The 16,505-nt window shown below is 54.4% G+C and overlaps 4 protein-coding genes across 4 annotated transcripts; 2 read left to right on the forward strand and 2 right to left on the reverse strand.

The window, feature by feature from the left end:
• Window positions 1-9: 9 nt before the first annotated feature.
• BDP55DRAFT_543657 (ABC-2 type transporter-domain-containing protein) lies at window positions 10-4,632 on the forward strand (the record flags this gene model as incomplete). Its single annotated transcript, XM_060568426.1, has 3 exons — window positions 10-2,006; window positions 2,054-2,213; window positions 2,269-4,632. The coding sequence occupies 3 exons, from the start codon at window positions 10-12 to the stop codon at window positions 4,630-4,632; spliced, it is 4,521 nt and encodes a 1,506-aa protein (XP_060433863.1).
• A 542-nt stretch (window positions 4,633-5,174) lies between these two features.
• Window positions 5,175-7,656, forward strand: BDP55DRAFT_649834 (acetolactate synthase I/II/III large subunit). Its single transcript, XM_060573938.1, has 5 exons — window positions 5,175-5,586; window positions 5,644-6,515; window positions 6,586-6,943; window positions 7,010-7,428; window positions 7,489-7,656. Exons 1-5 carry the CDS (start codon window positions 5,370-5,372, stop codon window positions 7,648-7,650), a joined length of 2,028 nt encoding a protein of 675 aa, XP_060433864.1. The 5' UTR covers window positions 5,175-5,369; the 3' UTR covers window positions 7,651-7,656.
• On the reverse strand, window positions 7,657-9,249 carry BDP55DRAFT_649836 (uncharacterized protein). Its single transcript, XM_060573939.1, has one exon. The coding sequence runs from the start codon at window positions 8,849-8,851 to the stop codon at window positions 7,745-7,747; it is 1,107 nt and encodes a 368-aa protein (XP_060433865.1). The 5' UTR covers window positions 8,852-9,249; the 3' UTR covers window positions 7,657-7,744.
• Window positions 9,250-14,467: 5,218 nt separating this feature from the next.
• BDP55DRAFT_690901 (PX domain-containing protein) lies at window positions 14,468-15,311 on the reverse strand (the record flags this gene model as incomplete). The annotated part of the gene is made up of 3 exons (XM_060576913.1): window positions 14,468-14,531; window positions 14,591-14,769; window positions 14,847-15,311. The coding sequence occupies 3 exons, from the start codon at window positions 15,309-15,311 to the stop codon at window positions 14,468-14,470; spliced, it is 708 nt and encodes a 235-aa protein (XP_060433866.1).
• Between the last annotated feature and the right edge of the window lie 1,194 nt (window positions 15,312-16,505).

Here is a 16,505-nt window from a genome sequence, read left to right on the forward strand (position 1 = left end):
ACCGACACTATGTCTGCCTTCAACTCAGACGAGAAGTCTCGCCTCCCGACCCGGTCTCCGGCCGGCAGCCAGAAGACAGTGGTCGATCACGATGCGATCTTCACTCAGAACGCGGAAGCACTCCCGACTTCGAAACCTACCGACAACTCTCTGTACGAAAAAGCCACCGGCGATGGATCTGCTGCATCAACCTCAGAAGACGACGGTAACGACACAGAACTGGACCGTCGTCAATCAATCGTGCAGGAACTGGCACGGGAGTACACACGGCACTCCGCGGTCAACATCGATGGAAACAGCATGGCCTTGTTCGGCAGCGAGGACCCCAACTCACCCCTCAACCCGAACGGAAAGAACTTCAGCGCTCGCAAGTGGGCAAAAACCCTCGCCAACGTCACCAACGAGCACGGATCTGGATACCGCACTGCGGGCTTCGTCTACCAGGACTTGAACGTCTTCGGATTCGGCCAAGAGACGGACTACCAGAAGGACGTCGGCAATGTTTGGCTCGAGATCCCCGGCCTTGTCCGCAACCTCACCTCCAAGACCGGGGGCCAACGCCGCATTGACATTCTCCGCGACTTCAACGGTCTGGTGGAGGCAGGTGAGATGCTCGTCGTTCTTGGACCCCCAGGATCTGGCTGCTCTACCTTCCTCAAGACCATTGCTGGAGAGATGAGCGGCATTTACACCGACGAACGTGCCTACTTCAACTACCAAGGTCTTTCGGCAAAGGAACTCCACAAGCACCACGCCGGTGACGCCATCTACACTGCCGAAGTCGATGTTCACTACCCTCAACTCTCCGTGGGCGATACTCTTACTTTCGCTTCCCGTGCGCGCTGCCCCCGAACCCTGCCTCCCGGTGTCACTGCCAACCAGTACTGCGACCATCTCCGTGACGTCGTCATGGCCATGTACGGCATCAGCCACACGGTCAACACCCGCGTGGGCGACAACTATGTCCGTGGTGTCTCTGGCGGTGAGCGTAAGCGTGTGACGATTGCCGAGGCGACGTTGTCGAATGCTCCCTTGCAATGTTGGGATAACTCAACCAGAGGTCTCGACTCTGCCAACGCTGTAGAGTTTTGCAAGACCCTCCGCTTGCAGTCGGAACTGTTCGGCCAGACCTGCGCTGTCTCAATTTACCAGGCGCCTCAGAGTGCCTACGACCTGTTCGACAAGGTTGCTGTTCTCTACGAGGGACGTCAGATCTTCTTTGGCCCCGCCACCGAAGCTCGTCAGTACTTCATCAACCTCGGCTTCGAGTGCCCAGCCCGTCAGACCACGCCTGACTTCCTGACTTCTATGACTGCACCTACTGAGCGTGTCGTTCGTCCTGGCTGGGAGTCTCGCGTACCGCGCACGCCCGATGAGTTTGCTGCGTGCTGGAAGGAGAGTCGCGAGTGCGCGGCTCTCAAGCAGAAGATTGAGCAGTACAAGGCGGATCACCCTCTCGACGGCCCGGATGCCGAAGTCTTCAGAAACCAGAAGCAGTCGGTCCAGGCAAAGAACCAGCGCCTCAAGTCTCCCTTCATTCTTTCTTACGGCCAGCAAGTCAAGCTCTGTCTCTGGCGTGGCTTCAAGCTCCTCCGGGGCGATCCCAGTCTGACACTGTTCTCCTTGATCGCCAATTCATGCACGGCTCTTATCATGTCCTCCCTGTTTTACAACCTCCCGAACAATACGTCCTCCTTCTACAGTCGATCCGCGGTTCTCTTTGTCGCCATTCTCGCCAATGCTTTCTCTAGTGCCCTCGAGATTCTCACCCAATACGCCCAGCGGCCCATTGTTGAGAAGCAACGCCGTTACGCATTCTACCACTCCTCGGCGGAAGCTTTTTCCTCTGTCTTGGTGGACATGCCATACAAGATCACCAATACCATCTGCTACGACTTGATCATCTACTTCATGACGAACCTGAACAGAGAACCCGGAAGCTTCTTCTTCTTCCTGTTAACCACATTCCTCATGGTGCTTTCCATGTCTGGTCTATTCAGATCCATGTAAGTCAGCTTCGTCCAACAACGTGAGTGAGTCTAACGTCAATCAGTGCCTCCCTGTCCCGCACATTGTCGCAGGCCATGGTTCCCGCTTCCATCTTGATTCTTGCCCTGGTCATCTTCACTGGATTCGTCATTCCCGTCGATTACATGCTTGGCTGGTGCCGATGGATCAACTACTTGGACCCTGTCGCGTACGGATTCGAATCGGTATGTTGCAATCCTCGCTGTCAAGTGAACATGAACTGACACCTCCACCCTGTAGCTCATGATCAACGAGTTCCACAACCGGGAATTTGAGTGTGCAGCCTTCGTCCCCAGCCCTGCAGTCACCGGTTACGAGAACATCACCCTCGCCAACAGAGCCTGCTCCACCGTCGGTGCCATTCCTGGTGAGGCCTTTGTTAACGGCGACAGGTATATCAACTCTCAGTACAAGTACTTCAACTCCCATAAGTGGCGCAACGTTGGAATCCTCATCGCTTTCATCATTGCCCTCCACGCCTTGTACTTCGTTGCCACCGAATATATTGCCGCCAAGAAGTCAAAGGGAGAGGTTCTTGTCTTCCGCCGCGGTGTTACTGCCCCTGTCAAGGGCAAGGACGACCCCGAATCCTCTCTCTCTGGACCTGCTACCATCATCGAGAAGGGCGGACATGGTGCCTCTGCCAACGAGGGTACGATCCAAGGCTCCACCAGTGTCTTCCACTGGGGTGATGTGTGCTACGACGTCAAGATCAAGACCGAAACCCGCAGAATTCTGGACCACGTGGACGGCTGGGTCAAACCAGGAACTCTTACAGCCTTAATGGGCGTCTCTGGTGCTGGAAAAACCACCTTGCTTGATTGCTTGGCAGACCGTGTCTCCATGGGCGTGATTACCGGAGAGATGCTCGTCGATGGAAAGATCCGAGACCAGTCCTTCCAACGCCGTACTGGCTACGTTCAGCAACAGGATCTGCATCTCGAGACCAGCACTGTTCGTGAGGCATTGGAGTTCAGTGCTCTGTTGCGACAGCCGGCCGCTACCCCTCGCGCTGAGAAGCTGGCATACGTCGACGAAGTCATCAAGCTTTTGGACATGCAGGATTACGCTGAAGCCGTCGTGGGCGTGCTCGGCGAGGGATTGAACGTCGAACAGCGCAAGCGACTCACCATTGGTGTTGAGCTGGCTGCCAAACCACCCTTGCTTCTTTTTGTCGATGAACCTACCTCTGGATTGGATTCGCAAACATCTTGGGCCATCCTGGATCTGCTTGAGAAGCTCTCAAAGGCCGGCCAGTCTATTCTTTGCACTATTCACCAACCGTCTGCCATGCTGTTCCAGCGCTTCGACCGCCTGTTGTTCCTGGCAAAGGGCGGTAGAACTGTCTACTTTGGCGATATCGGCGAGAACTCCCACACCCTTACGTCCTACTTTGAGAGGAACGGCGCCCCTGCGTGCCCTCCCGGCGAGAACCCGGCCGAATGGATGCTTTCTGCTGTTGGTGCAGCCCCTGGCTCACACACTGAGGTCGATTGGCATCAGGCATGGAAGTCTAGTCCCGAGTACCAGGCTGTTCAGGATGAGCTCCAGCGCCTCAAGTCTCACGACGCGCCTGAAGAGCACTTGTCCGCCGAGGAAGAGAAGTTGGCACACCGCGAATTCGCCGCTCCGCTTTGGGATCAGTTCCTGATTGTCACTCGCCGTGTCTACCAGCAGTACTGGCGTACGCCTTCTTACCTTTACGCCAAGTTCATTCTCTGCTGCTCCGTGGCCCTCTTCATCGGTCTTGTCTTCCTCAACGCTCCTCTCAGTATCCAGGGCTTGCAGAACCAAATGTTCGCCATCTTCAACATTCTCTCCATCTTTGGTCAGCTCGTGCAACAACAAATGCCGCACTTTGTCACCCAGCGCTCTCTTTACGAAGTTCGTGAACGGCCTTCCAAGACGTACAGCTGGAAGGTGTTTATGATGTCGCAAATCGTCACCGAGATCCCGTGGAACTCTCTCATGTCCGTCTTCATGTTCATCTGCGTCTACTACCCTGTCGGTCTCTATGAGAACGGTGACCCGAGCCAAAAAAGCGAGCGCGCCGGTCTCGTATGGCTCCTGTTCTGGCAGTTCATGGTCTTCACCTGCACCTTCGCCCATGCTTGTATCGCCATTACGGACACCGCTGAGATGGGTGGTAACCTCGCCCAGGTCTTGTTCATGATGTGTCTGCTGTTCTGTGGTGTCTTGGCCAGCCCCGCCGCTATGCCCGGCTTCTGGATCTTCATGTACAGGGTGTCACCGTTTACCTACTTGTTATCGTCAATTCTCTCGACAGGTCTGGCAAACTCCAAGGTGACGTGCTCGACGAACGAGTACATCCACTTCGATCCGCCAAACAACCAGACTTGCGAGAACTACATGGAGGGTTACATGAACGCCATGGGAGGGTACATCAAGAACCCATCTGCCACATCAGACTGCCAATTCTGCACCATTGCCGACACCAACGTCTTCCTCAAGAGTATCAGCGCCAACTTTGACAACCGATGGCGTGACTTTGGTATCGGCATGGTGTACATTGTCGTCAACATCGTCGCCGCTCTGGGTCTTTACTGGCTGGTTCGCATGCCCAAGGGCAAGAAGAAGGCCTAAGCCACAACAGAAGCGCTTCAGGAGGCGCCATTTTATTCCACCACTTTACAGTAAATGACTCTGCCGCATAGCCAAATTTCTTTCATTAATCAGATACATTTTCTCAACATCATTGTGTACCTTAGGGGTAATGGGCATCATAGAATTTTCTAGTTTTAGGTTGAGGTTACATACTAGAGCTCTCGCAAGACTACTGCATAGTCTCAATCAAATCAGTCAAATGAATTACAACTGTCCTTGCCTTTGCGTTTTCGTGACTGAAGACCTATGTCAGCCAATGATGCCTCAAGCAGCTGAAACTGCAATTCTATCGACATGTATGTGAATTAGTCCTCGATTTAGTGACAGTGACAGTTGGTGACTGTCAGCAAAGACAGCCCTTACCCCAGCTGTGTGTAAGTGCGTCTCTGCAAGGATCGCCTCATCCGACCTCCAAACATCTGATGTCAGTTGCTACCCCAATTATTGACTCAACCCATCAGAGTCAATGTCGCCAAACACTGACAAAATACAAGGCTTACCTTGAGACGACGGGTAACCATTTCCACAACACCTCTTATTTGCCACGATCAGTGTTTTATACGTGTACGTACAACTTACCTCGGGGCCAAGCAACGTCCCCCCTCCCGCTCTTCCCGCGGTCCCCCGCACAATCGTCTGTCGACATCCGGCATTTGGAGATCAGTTTCTTATAAGTGGCCGGCCAGAGGTCAGCTTAGGCAAGGTATCGTAATTGAATGGTGATATCCGACTTAACAGAGTCAACCTCCCACCACAAGGCAGCTCGAGCCTCAATTTCATCATTTATGAGCAGTGACTCTCAAGTGTTTCAAGCATCCATCCAAACAATGGCTTTCCAAGTGAGACAGCCCAAGAATCGAGAGCTTCTCGGCGGAGACCTCCTCGCTCAGTCTCTGGCTCATCTGGGCGCGACAACTGCATTCGGTATCCATGGTGTGTTCCTCTAAACATGAACCATTTCGCTTCTCTCGAACTAACGCCAACTCACAGGCGGGCACCTGGATAGCTTCCTCATCGCCGCCGTTGAAGCCGACATCAAGCTCATAGACGTCCGCCACGAGACCGTCGCCGTCCAGGCCGCCGAAGGCTGGGCCAAGGTCAAGGGCAACGACGTCCCAGGTGTATGCTTCATCACGGCCAACTCTGGCTTCTGCAACGGCCTGCCCGGTCTCAGCACCGCCTTCGCGGACCGCTCCCCGGTGTTCTGCATCACGAGCTCGCCGCCGCTGCGCGACGCAGAGACGAATACCCTCCAGGGCTTTCATGACCAGGTCGTGCTGGCGAAGCCCGTGACGAAGTTTGCGCACCGGGTTACTAACGGCAGCGAAATCCCGCGCATCGTGAGCTTGGCGTGGCGGGCGACGACGGCGGGAGCACCTGGGCCGGTACTCGTTGATTTCCCCATCGATGTGCTCTTCATGCCGGTAGAGATAGATAGCGTGGCTTGGGGATCCATCACGGCGCCGCCGGTATCACTCCCTGCCCCTGATGCTGGAGCAATCGGGAATGCATTGAGACTCTGGGGAGAGGCGAAGCGACCCGTGATTCTAGTCTCGACTGGCGCAGCGAGGGCTGCGGACGAGGTAGTGAAGCTTGCTGAAGCGACGAATACTCCGATCTTCCACTCGCCCAAGTTTTCTACGACCATCAAGCGCTCGCATCCTCTTTTCGGTGGTGTGGCGACCCGACTTCCGTTTTTGCGCGCTCAGGGGCCGGCTCCGGATTTTGTTCTCTTGCTAGGGGCCAGGACTGGCTTCTTGATTGGTGGTAGAAGTGGTGCGATTGTGCCGAATGAGAGTGAAGCAAAGGTTGTGCAGGTCGATTTGGATGGGAGCGAGATTGGGCGCTCAAGAAAGATCGATGTAAGATACTTGCCCCACCAACATAAGGCTTCAGGAAGAGGACGGAGTATGCTAACTAGACGAAACACAGGTCGGCATCGTGTCGGATGTCGGGCTCGCAGCTCAGGCTCTCACGGCGGCGGCGTCCAAGTCATCTGTCAAGGCGAGCAGTGAGTGGGTGGATAAGGCCATGGCGTTGAAGAAGCCAAGCGTTCACTCGGCTGCAAACGAGGAAGACCCGGTTATCGTCGAGGAGAACGACCGCATTCATCCCTATCACGGCGTGAAGGCCTTCTTCCAAGCACTGCCCGAAGACAGTATCCTTTGCATGGACGGCGGCGAGTGTGGTGGATGGGCCCTGCAGTCTCTCAATGAGGCGAGAACGGGACTCTCAATGGTGACGACCGGCTATCTGGGCTTCCTGGGCAACGGCTTTGGATACTCACTTGGTATGTGGCCCATCTTACCTCTCTGTGGGGCATAACACAATGAATCAACTCGCTGACTTCAAACAGGTGCCGCCATCGCCGCACCAGACAAGCTGGTCGTCAACCTCTACGGAGACGGCAGCGCAGGCTTCCACATCGGCGAGCTCGACACCTACGCCAAGTTTGGCCTCAACATCCTCACAGTTGTGGTGAACAACAGCGTCTGGGGCATGTCGCAAGCCGGGCAGAACATGATTTACGGGGAGAAGACTCCGCAGCGGCCGTGCGTGGCGATGAACCCAAAGGTCAAGTACGAAGTCGTCGCGCAAGGGTTCGGGTGCGAGGGGGCGGTGGTGGACGTCGTCAAGGAGAACGGCGCCAGCAACGGGCCCAAGACGTTGGAGTCTGTCGAGGTTGCGGTGAGGACCTTGACGAGCGCAAGGCAACCTTCGTTGCTCAATTTGAAGGTGTCTGATGTGCCGTATCAGAATACTACAAAGGCTATGGTGAGTTATGTCTTTTCTTGTTTCCGGGATTGGTGGATATGAGGTTAACACGGTGTTTAGGTCGGAGGAAGCAGTGATCCCAACATCATTGTCGTACCGTACTACGACAATCTCCCCAGACCGTACTACAAGAAGTCTGAGCAGGGAGCGGCTGCGTCTACGAATGCGACTTCAGCGCCGAAGGAGGACAGCTTCGTCGAAGGTCACGGCACAATTCAGTAACGAGCAAAACATGTATTGGTAAACCAGTGTAGACGCTGGTGTTGATCTGAACGGTACAAAACAGAGCTCTTCCTCTGGGCAAGACGAAACTCCATCAAGCGTGTCCCAGCTGGTGTGCCACTATGACCTTGCGTGCCGTTTTGCAGAACTGCCGTGGGCTCCGTACCATGACACGTAGCAAACCTCGCACCATGTGACCGAGTGAGCTCTGTTGAAACAGTTTCCGAATACTTCCATGCTCATGCTCTTTGCTGTTGACGTGAAGACCGTCGCTGTAGATATCATTCTCGTCGCCAAGGTGTACCATCCAGTCCAAGCCCCTCGGGGATTTTCCCGCGCCAAAATCATACCACAATGTCACGCGCAGGTCGTCTCCCTCGCGCAAAATCGAGTAGTCGACAGGGCAACATTGGCAATCCCCATCGTGCACAATTCCTGGATTGTTCCAAGCCGACTCGACAGTCTTCTCAAATGCGCTCCAGTCCACGATGCCCCAGTACCACCACGGGAACAGCTGGTGTCGGCAGATTCTGAAAGAGCGAATCTCGTGGAGCGTTGCTATTCCATGAAAATCTTTAACTACTTGTAAATAGAATTTGCCTTTGATGATTCGCGGTGTGTGGCGAGTCACATTCGGTGAACCCGATTTCCAAGACGGACCTTCTCGGTCTGCTATGTACACGCAAGGTTCCAGGAGCTCAGAGAGGTAGCCTGCATTGGTGCCCATGCGCCTGAACTTGAGCGCGAGTTCGATGTGGGTGTGTCGGAGCTTGTAGGACCGGCCGAGGGTGTCGAGGGCTTCTCCCTGCTGGCATGGCGGTGATCGAAGGCTCCAAGGCGTGTCTGAACGGTCCGTTTCGTGAAGTCCGCAGCAGCGCGCGCAGGCCCAGTGGTTCGGCAGTCTGTATGCCACCACGGCCCAGAATGAGATTCGTTCAGGCTCGGGGAGTGCTAGGGAGGCATCTTTCCAGTCTTTTTGTGTGAGAATGCGCCCGGCACGACAGGTCTGCGAGAACATGAATTGGCTCAGTAGATCGAGATGGCCGATGATCTCTTGGAGTAAGTCGATGGAAAGTCTGAGAACATAGGCCTTTCCGGGCTGTTGTTTGGGTCCCGCCAGCTTCTTGAGGCAACGGCTTTCGAAGGCGATGGCTCGCTCCCACAAGCGGATTCGAGACCGAGTGGCAGGCACGTCGGCCATATTGACAGTTTCAAAGAGAGGTCACAAAGAGGTGAGTTGTCATACTGGGGCTGGATATCCGACCCAAGCCTCGAAAGCAGGTATTGTCAGGGCAGATATGCATCACAACTTATAAATGCCCTTCTAGGGAGAATCGGGATCGACGGAGCTTTTCCTGAGTCTGGTTGTCAAGCTCACACGACTGTTGAAATCTGCCAGGGCGTTGACCCAAATGCAATGTAGTGGATTGACTTATCAATAGTCTTCAGCCTCCTCGATAATGATGTCCAACATCAAGGGACGCACGCATGTTAGGGAAACATCATCTCGGCTTTCGCCTAAACTCAAAAGACCACCTACGTGCTGAACGGTATGGAAGCATAGCTCAACGGCGATCAACGTCCCCTGATAGAACACGCCACCTCTCAACGAGGATGCTTCCATGCATCGTGGCGTCTAATTATGCGCAATGGCAGTCATACATGTTATATATTTAGACTAGGTTCACTACACTGGCACGTGACAGGTCATCCTCTCTTCCATCGAACTCTACGTCAGACAAGGAGTGGAGAGCAGATGCCCGGTTTGATGACCGGAGAGCTGCGCAAGCCGTGAACTCTTCTGGCCGAACCGCCTGGGACCTTGAGGAGCCAGATAGTCAGCCTCGTAAAGTGCTTGAGAAATGATCTAGACAAAGCAAGCAACATCGCTTGTATCAAGCCACAAGAGAAGGAGTAAACAACAGACTATAGATACGTACCCTGGAAGTCTATGTAAACATCGCCTGCCAAGGCACGGAATCAAAAGTCTCCAGCCGCAATGTATTCCAGGCGACGTTGCCTATTCCAGGCATGAAAGGTGCCGGCACTGCATTCCACCTTGCGGATCTCTGAGATCTTGGTGTACCGGTACTCTTAGCGTTTACCTCATTCTCCTAGAGAATTTGAGAAGGGTTTACTGCCACGTTTCTTTATCACTGATTCGCTTGACAAATATATCCGCTGACGAATACGTGTGCTACGAACGAGGATACGGAGACCGCTATGTTTCTTTATTAGTAGTTTGCCTTTTCAACATATTTGGTAACGAATACGTCTGGTGCAAATGAGGACACAAGAACTGCTTTATATCCTTTTCACTCTTTCACCTCGTAAATGCATTTATTTGTAGACATCTTTGTCGTGAGAAATGACATGGACGAACGTGGGGAAATTTCATACTGGGCTGAGTTTGTCTTGGAATGGGCGCTGTTCCTGTCAATAGATGACTGATTTCTCGATAGAAAGCTCGGGAGGAGCTAAAGGAGCGGCGAGCCTCGTCACAACCTGTAAGGCCTATGATTGCCGAACGCGGAAGAATGCTCAGACAAGTGGCACATAGTAAATCATCAACCATCGAGTACTCGTTAGACATTGCCATCTACCTCTCGTTCTATACGCTCAGAGTACTGTTTTCCAAAGCAAGGCCGTGCAAGGGGGGGTATAAAGAACTCTTGAAGCAAAAACACCACAACCCAACTCATCTCATAATCCAAGAATGCGATCACCTCCAGGGATTCATAGCCCATCGTCTATTACCCTCCGCGCCGGATCCAAAAACCGTTTGAGGCAATCTAGGCCCCTGCAGATGAAGCAGCAGCAGGTCGAGCAGCAGAAGCAGTATTCGAAGAAGTGGCAGCCGTCTCCTCTCTCGTCCTCTCCTCCGCCAACGTCTCCATCACAGGCTCCTCCCTCCCCTCTGCCTCACCCTCACCACTCCTCTGGCCGGCCGGCACCTGCGGCGCCAGGTTCAGCTTCCGCAGCAACTTGACCGCAGCCTTGTTCTCCTCCCGCTCCTCGGCCTCCTTCTCAAGCACTTCTCGCTCCCTGGCCGCGCTCTCGCTCTTATCCTTGGCCTCCTCCTCGCGCTTCCGAAACTCTTCCGGCTCCATAATCTTCTCCTTCTTGTGGGTCATCTTCTCGATCGCCTTCTTGCCCTTTTGCCGCGACTTGAGGTAGACCTCGAGCCCGACGAGCACGGCGTACGACTTGGATATCGACACGTGCGACGTGTCGACGCTCGCCTCCTTGAGGTTCTTGACGAAGGCGCGGAAGTTGGACGCCGGCGGACGGTAGTGCCCGCTGAGCGGCGACAGGCTTGACAGCCGCCCGTCCTTGATCTTGATGAGACCCGCCGAGGAAATGCGGCTGCCCTGCAGGAAGCTCGAGTGCTGGAAGGCGCCCGACGACTTGATGCCCACGTACAGGCGAAAACTCGTGTCGGCGACAAAGATCCAGGTGTTCTTCTTGACCGACTTGCGCAGCATCTTATTGAAGATTGTCGCTGCTGAGATGTGCGACACCTTCTTCATGCCGGTTGCGCCGTCGACCTCTGGCGTGGCGTACTTTGCCGCGCGATCTGCTTCCAACGCTGACTCCACCGAGGATTCGGAGCGGCTATCGTCGGCGACTTCAGCTCCGGGTGATGTTTGTGGGATGTTGCTCTGCGACCACGCCGGCGTCGGATCGTCTGCGGGCACAATGCCGTGGATGCTGTCCTTGAAGGCCTCAGTCGTGTCGATGCGCGCGCCATTCTTGGCCCAGCACAGCCGCCCCTCGTCGTCTACTTGCACGAGGTAGAATTGCCTCTCCTCGCGGGACAGATACCGCACCTGCTCTCTCTCGAGACGGTCGCGGGGACACGCCTCCATTTCGACATTCTTGCCGCCGCCGTAGTCGAGCCAGTAGAAAAAGTTCTCCGTCGTGTCCGACTTTTTCCACTCCTCGTGGTACGTACGCAAGTTACTCCCGTAGCGATGCTTGAGGTCGACCATCTCGAGGAAGTACTGCAACCCAATCATCTTGGAATCCTTCTTCCGCCTCGCCACAGCCTCCTCGCGCTTCTTTTTCCTCTCGGCCTTCTTCTCGGGCGTGTCATCCGACGAAGACCCGGATGAGTCCGAGTCGGACTCGACGTCATCGTGGCCCGCGCGCCGCGCAATCGTCGCCGCCTTCCTCCAGTTCTCACGGGCCGTCGACGGACGACTCATGCCGCCCTCCTCGTCTCTGGAAAGTACACTGTGCCTGTCGCCGGTGGGAGATAAGCCGGCAGCACTAACGGAGCTCTTTGCGCGCGGCCGGTTCAGCTCGCGGAAGTGCAGCTCGTCAATGGCCGATACCCATCTCGTCGATGCGTTCAGCCCCATGCCTTGCATCTCTCTCCGCACGCGATAACCCCGGTAGTTGCGCTGGATCAGCGCCGCGGCCCGGTTGATCGCCTCGCTGTCGCCCTGTTCACCCTCTGTCGTCGAAGCTGGCGGTGGATCTTGCGACATGATTTGCGCTTCGTCGAATATGTCCCCAGCAACGTCACCTTGTCCGTCTTGTGAGCGTCGGACGTTGTGAAAGTGGTCGTGGAGGTGTTGGGTCTGCCGCTTCAACTTATTCCTCTTTAGCTCCTCCTCGCGTGTGCGCTGTACCTCTGCAATCTTTTCAAATTGGTCTTGGGATGGCGGGACCAAACTGTCCATGTACTCCTGGCGAGAACTGTAGTTTGTGCTTGTCTGCGACTGCGCCAATGAGCATGTGTCGTCACTGGGAGGGGCCGTTGCAGAATCAGCCGTGTGAGTGGTGGCGGTGGTGTTGGTGGTGGTAGTGGTCGCAGTAGCAGCAGGGGAAAAGATGGAGTGGGATTCGTCTTGTTCGTCGACAGGTCTTGGCACGGGGGGACTGGCCGGCGGGGTAATAACGGCGGCGGCGGCACCGTTAGGATCATGTTGGTGAAGAGGAGGGGTCTTTTGTGGTGGTCCAGACGTAGGCGCAGAGGAGGCAGAAGCGTCGCTCGGAGACACGGCACCGCCACCAGAAGCAGGTTGCTGGGCTGGAACCGGTATAGAGTCGAGCTCGTGGGCGGGTTTCGTCATGGCGGTTGGTGGAATGGCGGGGTCCGCCCGGTTGTGACGAAAGAGTAGGGATAGGGATCTGATCCGAGAGCCGGTTGGCGCAGGCATCAGGCCTATTTCTATGTGTCGGTTTCTGTGTGTGATGCAAGTATGTGTGCGCGCGCGTGTGTGTGGATTAGGTGAGTTGCGTTCGGTGGTCTGTTTTGTTTCGTTTCGAACTATGACTTTCTTGCTGCTGGTTGGGTTTGGAGCTTGTCTTGGTTGGCTTTTTTTTGTTCTTTCCGGATACTGCAAAGGCGACGTCACTTTCCTTGTAAGCTGATTGAGGTAGTCACCCGGAAGGTTGATGGTGGGATGGAATCAGCAGCTTGAGCCATACGATGGAAGGGAGATGGGGTTGAAGTAAGCATATAATGATTACTATCCATACGGCTGTCAGGACATGGATGTCAAAGTACCCGAGTAAGGTAAGGTAGAACGGGAAATTGTGTGGTCTAAAATTGGAAGAGAAGGAGAAGGAGGGAGAGCAGAAAGCAGTGTCAAGAATGCGCCCAGGAGGAGTGACCGATCAATAATATATTGCATTCGTGGGGCGCTCTCAGATCCTTTCCGGTGGCATGGGATAGATCTCGGCGACGCCTTATGACAAAACCGTGAGCAGAGTCTGCTCTGCTGTAAAGGAAGGAAAAGACCACTACACAAAAACAAACACTTGCCCGCCTTGCATCTTGAGGTACCACGGGGGACACCCTTGCCAGTGGAGGGGGGAGAGGAAGGCTTGGGGCGACGGCATGGACAGCAGAGAAGCAGAAAACTCAGTGACCAAGTTTGCTCAGCCGACGTACCGCTGGCGTGTATACCACCACACTGCGGGCTGTGACGCACGATGGACTGGTCTGCTCGGAATCGCGGATGGGGCCCGTCGGCACGCGGCCGTCTGTCTATGCGCGTATCACCGGTGCACTTCGCAGTCCGCAGAATCTCCCGAATAGGTGTTGAGCACTAGCAGCGTGACACCAACTAACATCTGTATTGACCTATAACGAACCTTCATCGTAACGACCATCCGCAAATAGCAAATCTACCCAAAGTCACCCTAGATGAACAGAGGCTTAACTCTGCCCCACCGCTGTTTTTACGTAGAGAAATGGGGCTGAGTTAGGCTTTCTTGTGGTCTTGAATTTGTTCAACTCGAAAGGAAAGATCTTTGGACCCCAAAAGACCCTTGGCCATTCTCACGTTCTCAACTGCCACTGACGCTTCCCAGCCCTGTACGTCCTGCTGAACATTACGCGTCAATCTGTGGGGGAGTCCCCTCCAGAGCCCAACCAGCGTGGCCCGACTCACGCCGGCGGGAACAGCACATCGCCACGGACCACGTCCGGCGGCGCATCTTTACGTCCTGCCCTTTTCTGGCTTCTCCACTGTACCCCTCGCGGCCACGGCCGCCGAGACTTTTCCGGCAACGGGCTTGGCGGCCACCGATTTGATGAATCCATCACCACCGCTGTGACGCAACCACCATGGTCTTTTGAATGAATCCCAAAAGTCTGGCTCTTCGTGCAAAACATTATCATTATTGAATTTTGCAGGGTCCGACCCTATGTACGTGCAGATGGCCATCATTATTTTGCCGGTTCCACGCCTGTGTGAGAAAGCAGCCCAATATACCTAGTGGCGTCCAACTCTGCCGATATATCCCCAGAAAGATGTACAAGAAGGTGAAGTAAGTTAATTTCGGTATTCAGACACTATCATTACGAGAAGAGAAACTCCTTGAGCACTGGTGATCCAGAAAACTCGGGATTCAACATTATACAACTGCCAATTGTTAGCAACTACCCCAAAGGTTTCTACGGCATATGTAAGTGCAGACGCACTTGAGAAAATATTGTAACCCTGCCCTCCTCTTATCGAGGAAACGGGGTCGGAATTTGGATATCACACTCTTCGGTGGTAAAGGTGGTACTGCCGCTTCGAAATTGGGAAACGTCTTAACCAACTTTTCGCGGAGGTCGTCAAACTCGGAGTATCGCTTGCGGATGTTCATGTAGCTCCCCTACGCACGTTTTGTCAGCAGCTGCGGTCGCGACCTCAGATTGTGCATTTGTTCATGGGGCAAGGAGTATCACTGACTTGCAATGTTTCGACCCTTATATTCCATACAACAAACGCCCCAATATTGGTGGCGCTGCCGTTCACCACGACGTAATCGGTGATCTCGACGCTCTTTGCCCAGCAGGCTTGATTCCGACCATTTACATCGCTCGCTTCGTTATCGTGCATTGTAATCGCGCCGGCGGGCAGTATAGATTCGACCGACATGTTGGAAACAGAGCGCTGGTGGTGGCCGAGCCAGTACGGAGGCGACGTCACTGACGAGGGACTTGTCACGGACGACTCGGTCGGCGACTCTGTCTCTTCCTCTTCATCCTCCTCGTCTCCAAACAATCCGCCTCGTGTGTCGTTGTTGTTCTGGCGCGACAACAACCCTCGAATGGTTCCGTCCGTGGCGACCTTGTGCAAAGGTTTAGCATGGCCGTTTGTGCCGCCGTTGAGGCCGCCGTTCGGTCGGAACTGGGATTCTATCGCCGAGTCCATGAATCCATGTGCGAGGACGCTACCTCATGGACAGCTGTGATGTTGGATTGACGATGCGATGCGCTCAAGACCAGCGAAGGTGCAGGGCGATTGTGACGTATTGATCGTATGACGATATCAGAAGTCTTAGGTCGCTAGACGAACGACCTGTCTCGGGGCGCTTGCTGGACGCCGGTCTGTTAGGGTGGTGCCGCGTGGCTGTGCAAATCGACCAAGAGTGGAATGGCGGCCACTTGGCTAACTGGCGGGCAGACGATAGAATGTTGATGGTAGAGGTAGGCTATTGGTGATGCTACCTTGGGGCGGCAATTAGTCGGCCCGCGAGATGTAATGGGTCTGAATGGTACCTAAGCCGTGAGTTAAGCATAGAAGACTACCTATCAAGCACAATGGGGAGCAAACAATGCGCCAGCTCGCGCAGCTTCGTTGATGAAGGGAAGCGGTTCGCTCTACAGTTGGCAGTACCCTTTAGGCGAGTCTGAATTATTGTTTACAAAATAATGACCTACCTGGCAGCGTCCTGAGGTGGGTGAGATCCATGCGGATAAAGCATGACGATAAGAAAAGCTCCTACCAGCATCCGTACTTTCCTGCGCTTGTTCTTCCCCTCACATCTGATGGTTCGTTCAAGAAAGGAAGGACCCTTCCCATTCGAGACTTCTGCTTGTTAGGCCATAATAACGGGTGCTCCCTTTCCCTAGAAAACAAATCCCTGCGAATACATGAAGAAGGTCCAGATACGGCTCAAATGCGAATAAACGTTGGCAGGCGCCACCAGATGAAAGTGGACCACCCTATCTTATGTACGAACACCTTTCGACTTCGCTCACTTGAGGTACCTACCTATCCGTACCTTACCTTATGAGATGACTGTCCAATACGCGGGAAACTGCTGCAATTCGGAACACCATTCTTCCACTTTCTGGCAAGCTACTCCGCCCCAAACGTTCTCCATCGTGGGATACAGCATATTTTGCTTCATTGCGTTCGTCCCACACACGCATCTGTGATTGGCTCGTTCACGGACCTTTGGGATGGTCGTTTAAGGGTCTCAGGCTCTCAGCAAGGTGATACTGATGTCTCATAAGTCACTGCACTAGAAGGAGGACCGGTTGCTGCGCTTATTAGGAAGAGATCTCCGTGTACACAACATGGCGCATAGAATCCATGGACCACGATCCCGCCTGGTGCGAT

The sequence above is a fragment of the Colletotrichum godetiae genome (assembly GCF_030913485.1).
Source record: "Colletotrichum godetiae strain CBS 193.32 chromosome Unknown BDP55scaffold_6, whole genome shotgun sequence".
Lineage (NCBI taxonomy): Eukaryota > Fungi > Ascomycota > Sordariomycetes > Glomerellales > Glomerellaceae > Colletotrichum > Colletotrichum godetiae.

What these genes read in the sequence shown, in the direction of transcription:
- BDP55DRAFT_649834 (XM_060573938.1), top strand. Translation starts at nt 5,370, where the DNA reads ATGGTGATATCCGACTTAACAGAGTCAACCTCCCACCACAAGGCAGCT. An exon ending in GGCGCTCAAGAAAGATCGAT is followed by an intron (nt 6,516 to 6,585) that starts GTAAGATACTTG and finishes GACGAAACACAG; the next exon opens with GTCGGCATCGTGTCGGATGT. An exon ending in AGAATACTACAAAGGCTATG is followed by an intron (nt 7,429 to 7,488) that starts GTGAGTTATGTC and finishes CACGGTGTTTAG; the next exon opens with GTCGGAGGAAGCAGTGATCC.
- BDP55DRAFT_649836 (XM_060573939.1), bottom strand. Translation starts at nt 8,851, where the DNA reads ATGGCCGACGTGCCTGCCACTCGGTCTCGAATCCGCTTGTGGGAGCGA.